Below are 7,421 nucleotides of genomic sequence, written 5' to 3' on the forward strand. Positions count from 1 at the left end.
TCCTTCTGCTAACACCTATTGAGTCTAGGCAACTGTTTTTTGAATGAAATGGCAGATCTGCTACACAGTTTTTATTTCTTATTAGTATTTTGCCCGGTATAATGGTTACATTTCCTGTGGGAAGTTTGTACAGGTACATAACACATTTTAATTCTTTTTCTCATCTGCTTTCCCTGCCCTGCCTCTCTCCTCCCTCCATTTCTTGGTCCCCTTTCCTTTTGTAAAAGATTTATCTCCCTATTTCCTATTATCTCTTTTTTTAAATTTTGCTCTTTATATTTTGGGTTTCTCATATAAAAGAAACCATGTAGTATTTAAGCTTGTGTGTCTGATTTATTTCCCTTAGCATTATGATCTCAAGGCACATCCATTTCCTATGAATAGTTCAAATTTATCCTTCTTTATAGCACAGTAGCCTTTTGTGCCTGGCCACGCACTTGTTTCTGAATGACTGATACACGCAGGCACATCCACAACTACTAAGCCGTTGGGATCTTTGAGTTCATCTTGCAGATAAGAAAACTGTGGTTCAAGAAGGGAAAGAGTTTCCTATAATCAAGGAGGACATTAGAGATCCAAATAACTAGCTAACCGCCGGGACTTTCCCTGATAAGATTTGGGGCCCACCCTTCCCTTTCATCTTTCTTACCCAGATAGTGTTCTCCAACCCCGGAGGCCAGGCCACCATACAGAGTCAATCAATAACCAAGGGCTCCTGTGCACAGCATGGCAGGTGGAGCCTCTGCTGCCATCTGCCCATATAGCCCTTGAGTCCCAGGGTTCTTGAGAGAAGTGACAACTCCGGTACAGTTTTCAGCTGACCTCTGGACACAGAACTTCAGCCATGAAGATAGCAAGCACCTTTCTCCTTAGTGTCTTGGCCTTGCTCAATTTATCTGGTAAGTGTCTTTACGTATTTTTAAAATTTGAGCAAAACTTCTTGACCTGTTGGTTCGCTAAACACACTACCTCCAGGAAATTTGGCATAGTCTAGTCTTAGCTGAGAACAGCTAGACTTAGTCTGTTTTTTGCTCTCAGTGAGATGAAATGAAATCAATAGATCAAAATTATAGAAAGAATAATTTTTGACATATACTGAGGAAAATGATTCTACTAAGAAGTTTCTGAGAGTAGAAAGGTTTCTATCAGGATGATCCTTTGTCAGGGATATGTAGAAAAAAGAAAGTAGGGACAGATCAGTCCTAAATGCTGTTCTAGTGCTCACTTCCACTGGAAATGTACTAAAATTAACACTGTAACTCTGCAAATACTTACAGATATTTACAAATTTTAAATTCTCACAGATTTGCATAAAACAGAAAACGATGGCCCAGCAACAACAGTTACTTAGGAAAAGAGGGGAATAGTTTGATTGATTAAAAAATTTCTTTCATTGATCTCCAAAATGTTTCAAAGGATATTTTCCTTCTACCCAAGGAGATGATGAGCCTAAGTTCCTAAAATGCATCTGGGAAACGGTGGGAGACAACTCTGAACGCACAAGGTTTAGACCAGTTTTGCTTTTATTATTGAAAATGATTAACATTTTCAACCTGCTCTTTAGTGTAATAGAAGGTTTTGAGAGCCAAATCAGCACTTTGCTGAGAATATCATTTGCTGTATTTGCTAAATATTTATGGAAGCAGATGTCCCTGTCCCCCTCTTTATGAATATTAATTAATAAAAATAGATGCTTGTGGTGAGCACCTGCTCATCAACTTTTGGAGTCATTTAGATTCTGAAATCCAGTGGGACCCCACAACAACTTCAGGCTCTGACTACTCCAGGAAATCTCCACGTGTCAGAGACTACTGACATCAAAATTAAATCTCACCAGCATTTCCTCCTTTGGGTGCTATCAGATTAGATTCCCTTCCATGAACTCATGCAGTTTCCATCCCCTGTGCGATGGCAGCAAGACCAGATGTGTCTATTTTGACTATTTGCAAATTCAAGAACTGTGGCTGGACCTATGGTCACACAGTGTCACACAACGGTGGGAAAATGCTCTCTGAAAACTGATGGTGAGTTGGCAAAAACCTCCACTTTAAACATTACTCACAAAGGGGGATTTACATGCAATTGCATCAGAAAACCTAGTTGCTGCTAGTGATAATTCTTTCACTGACAATTGCATAAACACTTCATCCCTTCATCTTTAAATTGAGGTCAAGGTACTTTTACTCCACTAATTCAGAAATCAAAGATCTGGGGACAACAGTTAGTAAGCCTTCAGAAGATATTTGCTCAGTGCCTGACACACTTCATGCAGTTAAGTACATAATTTCAATTTCCAATGAAATGAATCAATTTCTCTGATGTACCAAATTATGATGCTTTGGTTACAATCAAGCATGTACTGAGTTTTTAACTTAGTTTTTAAAAAGATTTTAGCAGGCAGGGAATGAAGAGAAATTGCTCAGATGCCTTTGAAAGGGGGCAGAAGCAAGAAGAGGTGGCAGTGGGAGGGACCAGCAAAGAGGTCAGTCTTCTATGGAAACAGAAAGGTTCCCAGTAAGTGCAGATCTGTCTTCTCCCTCTTAGGATCCAACTTTACACATCGATTTATGTTTTCTAGGTAATACTACAGCTTATTCCAGTGGAAGAAAGGTAAAGAGAATCATCTTATTCCTTATTTCTCAGGCTTAATCGGTTTGACCTGACAAAAGTGTAGTTCAGCAGTCACCTTTCAGTTTAGTCTGAAGTCAGAATGAGTAGTATGAAACCTAGGGAGGCTTAAGCTGTTAAGTGCACATAGTGATAGCAACGTCCCCTGTCCTCACAGTCCTGTGCTGAAAGGCAAATCCACTGATGTATAGATGACGAGTTGTATGTAATTGTGTAATGCTTGGGCTGAGAGTCGGTCGTGAGGATGGCAATGGTGAGAGTGTCAGTGAATTCGTGCACCCTAGCACTGGCTGGTAGGAGGGGATTTGGGGTGAAAGCCTTCTCAAGTCCACTTCTTCCTCATATCCAGGCTCATTGTGTTGGCATAAAGCCCCTAATCACCAACATGTGGCTCTTATAATGATCAGCAGGAAATAGTAAACTAACTTCTTCCTCTAGAAACATATTCTAAACATAACTTTTCCACGATTTTCTTTTTTTCCCCCAAAAGTTGATTTTAATAAAGCTTGAGATCAGAAGGACATGTATGACAGGTGTTATGAAGATCTGATATCGTTAGGAACTTAAGGTAGCTTGAGAGATGAAGGAAGGTGATCTCAAGTGAATAAGAGTTATTCTGAACCACGAAGGATAAATGAGTGTTAGCAAAATACAGCCTTCAGGAAGATTGTACCAGTCATTAGATGATTACTGGCTCTTACTGCAGTAGGGATACAGATTATTAAGACTCTAATAATGGGAAACACCTAATGCCTTTGCATGCTGGAGAGAAGACCAGAGTGACTGGACCATGGTCTGCAAGGGAGAATGTGTCCTAAGTAGCAACCAACCTGAGAGACACCAGCACCTGAAGCACTGTAAACACGAACATAGCCTATTCATCTTATGCAAATACCTCTATAGCACTGATGGAAAAAAATGACAATACCATTCCCAGTTTGCAGATGAAATGAATTAACCATGTCACCTAAATTCAGGTTCTTCTGACACTGAGTCTTACGACTCAGTCTCTTGGAACGTTCCATGTCATTCTCCCAGTGTCCTCCTGAAGAAACATTAAAACCATTTTAGAGATTTTTGCTGTAAACTCAAAGAACAGGGAATGATAGACAGTTATTGTGTTTAATTCCATTTTTAGGCTAACTGTGATTATACAATGGATGGATGTCCTAAGATTTATGATCCTGTCTGCGGGACTGATGGTATTAGTTATGGCAATGAGTGCACACTGTGTGCCGAAAATGTGTAAGTACAAACCTTAAATCTGTAAACATAGTTTAAATGTGTTGTCATCAAACATTTATATTTTATCCCTCCAAAGTCCCAATCGGTGTATGTACCAACAGCATGAATCTTGCAATGAGAAGGAAAAACATCTACTTTTCCAAAAATAACTGTTGCTTTTTTCTCCTTCTCATATATATGATAGAAAAAATATGACTTAAAATCATTTGCATGATAAAAACACATAATTTTATAGTCTGGATTTTTGAAAAGCCTATACACACAAAATCCCGCTAACTCTAAAGCACAATTCTTGGTGATAGCAGTGATTTTCTTTTTCAGTACTGAGCATTGAACCCGGGGATTTTCACCGATAGATCTGGAGCTCAGCTGTTTTGTTTTGTGACAACTACTAAGTCATTAAGTTGCATAGTCTGTGCTCAAACTTGTGATCTCTTTTCCGTGGCCTCCCAGAGTGTTGGGATTACAAGTGTGTGCCACCAAATTTGGATAGTGACTTCTGTCTTCTGAAATCCCCTAATATGCAAATATAAATGTTATCGATTTGGATGATCAAAAATGTAACACTGAATTTTGTAACAATGAATTTCAATTTTCTGAAGTGGCTGAAAGTCAATGAAGAGAACCAATCCGCAGTCACCCAGAGAAACAGACATGCCACAGCTCCTCTGTTTCACCCAACAACTCTGCTTGACACACGCGAGCTTGGTGTTAGTGGCCCCTGCTTCCTTTGTGCTTGTGACTAACAGAATATAAATGACGAGCACATGTAAGGTAGCTTCTTGTAACTTGGTGCAAATGCCGGCAAACATACAAAGTGTTTCAGGAGTAGAAAGAGGTGGAAAGGAGTCAAGGGGTCAGGAAAATTTCCATGGACAGAACACCCTAAAAACAAGGCTCTAAATTTACATAGCGTCTATGAAGAGCATTCCTGGTTAAATAAAGTGTGAAACTATCAAAACAAATCAAACAGATCCTACAAGTGACCCAGAAAATACTTAATTATCCTGGGATTGACTTGATACAAAAGATCTTGACTTAGGCTCAAATAACTGTGTAAGTTATTGCCCAGCTTAAATTCTCTTCCTTAAACACAAATCTTGGGCTGATTAAAACCATCTCAGAAAATTCTCAGAGTTTAGCTAGGATTGTGGAAATAGGTCTCCAGGGCAAGAGACCTGTGATCTGAAGTTTTAGGCCCTAAACATTAGGTACCCTGCCTTGTGGTGGTTTTGTTTAGACAATAAGAACTTTTAAAAGGAATCTGAAACCAGTTGTTAATTTTCTCATGACCTACGCTGTTGACATTTTGATCAAACATTTCTTTCCAAGGGGAGGAGAAAGCAGTAGAAAAGCTTTGAGACTTGGGACGTTTCCAAGTGCCTGGATCAAAAGGCCCACTATTTAGAGAGAAACACTGGGACGGTCTGAGCAGAGGGCCGGGACACCTGTCCCTTTGACCTTTGAAACCTATTAGCTCCAGTTTTCTCTTTCTATTCTTTCACACAGGTATAAATTTGGCAGAAACATTTGGCTGCCAGGAAATGTAACATCTGTACCCAGATAAGAAAACTTAGGTCAGGAAAAAATATGACTGTCTTATATACAAATATTTCTTAATGTACAGTAGTGTCATTTCTATCAGCCATTAAAAGTTCCAAACAAATATACTTCATAGTAAACTACAACCAGGCTCTGATCCTAAGTGTCACGTTTTGAGATTAGCAGATAATATCAAATGAGTACTTGCATACAATAGTCTCCTGGCAGCTATTATCAGGGATGACTTCTTTTTCTTATATATATTCTGAGGGGATCTATATTGGCAAATTCTTTTCTTTTTATGAGCAATGTCTAATAGCTTTCTGTAATGACATGCAGGCTTTATTCCTCTGCTGTCCAGTACATAGCCACTAGCCGCAATACACTAGGCCTTTAGCACTTAAATGTAGTGATAAAACCGGGAAACTGAATTTTTAATATCAGTTAACTTTTAATTTGTTTAAATAGCAAAATATGGGTGTTAAATATACTGAACTACAGAACTGCATTACAATGGAAAATAAGTCAAACTCATATGGTCTGTTCAGATGTTTATGCTTACATATATAACTGATTTGGAAATTGGTAGTATGAGTATTTGATGATTATGGGACAAAAACTTAAGCTGTCTTAAAATGAATCGATGAGACTCATAAAACATGAATGTCAGATAGTCTCCAGTGACAAAAAAAATAGAAAAATGTATGTAAGGTAGTATCTTCAAGAAAAGAATGTGCAGAAAAGATGAAAGCATTGCAAGCAGTTTTATTAAATACATTTATTTGCAGGATTTAGGAATATTTAGAGTACTTGATAAAGGTAGAATGAGGAAAGCAAAGAGGATTTTTTTCTGGAATGGAGGATGCTTAGAAAGAGCTGCTACCACTTGGAATGGAGGCAAGATTTCCTTTTGCAAGACTTTTGATCTGTAGTCTTCTGAAATGGCACTCAGTTAGAAGTCTCAGCAATAGCCCAAGAAACACTAAAAGGAAAACCTGTTAGTTAGAGAAGCAGCATAAGTAGAATAAATGAAGCAATAAAAGACTTCATATTAACTCCAGGAGTTCATTGTAACACCTCCTACTAGATCTATAAATGCATAAGAACAGATTTTCCCCTCTCTGTTGTATCCCCAGTAAATGTAATAGTGACAAGCTGATTTTCAATGAATAAGTAAATGAACAATTACATGAATGAAACAGAAAAATGAAAGAATCTTAAACCTCTGTAATTTTAAATGAAACTGATTTTTTCCAGTGATATTATCCCTCATAGTCATTTGTTTGGTCAGTAAAATTGAAGTTGATTTTATTTTTCAATTTCTTTCTACAGAAAGCGCCAGGTTCCTGTACTCATTAAAAAATCTGGGCCTTGCTGAGAACCGAGGCTCCAAAATCCCTTAAGGTTACCAGGAGGTCCGGCTGGCCTAATTGTTGAATAAAAGCATCTGAATACACTTAGTTCTTTCTCAAATATTTTTTCCTTGAATGCATGTATGATTGTACTGGGGATGGGGGACTTGGACAAGCATCAGAATAGACCAAGTTTTCCCAATATACCAATCCTATAATTTCAAACAGTTTCCCTTACGATGCCTTTTCCTTCCTTGCATTCTGCGGCCTTCACCTCAGGATGTGTGATACCACATACAAAAAAACAGCCCACAGTCGATCATGAACATATTTAATCCCACAAAGCATTGGGCATTATTTTAAGAAATAAGTGAAAAACTCTCAGTCCAGAAGTGTTTTATCTAATACATTTCACTGATTCAAATAATTGCTTTCAGTTTTTTGAGATTTAACTAAGCATTGTTTTGCCTGGCACAGGTCTGCGTATATGGACATAAAGCCTCCTTTCTTGTAGAATAGAGTTGAGTCCTTGACTTTTATTAATCTCAGAATGTAAATTTTAGGTTATGAATGATCACAAAAGAATTTGAGTTATTAAGGAAACAAACAAACCAAAAACAAACAAACAAACAAACAAAAACTATTTTCTCAAGT

At 38.0% G+C, this 7,421-nt stretch overlaps 1 protein-coding gene across 1 annotated transcript; it reads left to right on the forward strand.

Moving 5' to 3' along the window:
- Positions 1–844: 844 nt before the first annotated feature.
- On the forward strand, positions 845–6,793 carry Spink1 (serine peptidase inhibitor Kazal type 1). Its single transcript, XM_010627080.1, has 4 exons — positions 845–899; positions 2,579–2,610; positions 3,767–3,873; positions 6,748–6,793. The coding sequence occupies exons 1-4, from the start codon at positions 845–847 to the stop codon at positions 6,791–6,793; spliced, it is 240 nt and encodes a 79-aa protein (XP_010625382.1).
- The last annotated feature ends 628 nt before the right edge of the window (positions 6,794–7,421 follow it).

The sequence above is a fragment of the Fukomys damarensis genome, unplaced genomic scaffold, assembly GCF_012274545.1.
Source record: "Fukomys damarensis isolate Sample0158 unplaced genomic scaffold, DMR_v1.0_HiC HiC_scaffold_3, whole genome shotgun sequence".
NCBI lineage: Eukaryota > Metazoa > Chordata > Mammalia > Rodentia > Bathyergidae > Fukomys > Fukomys damarensis.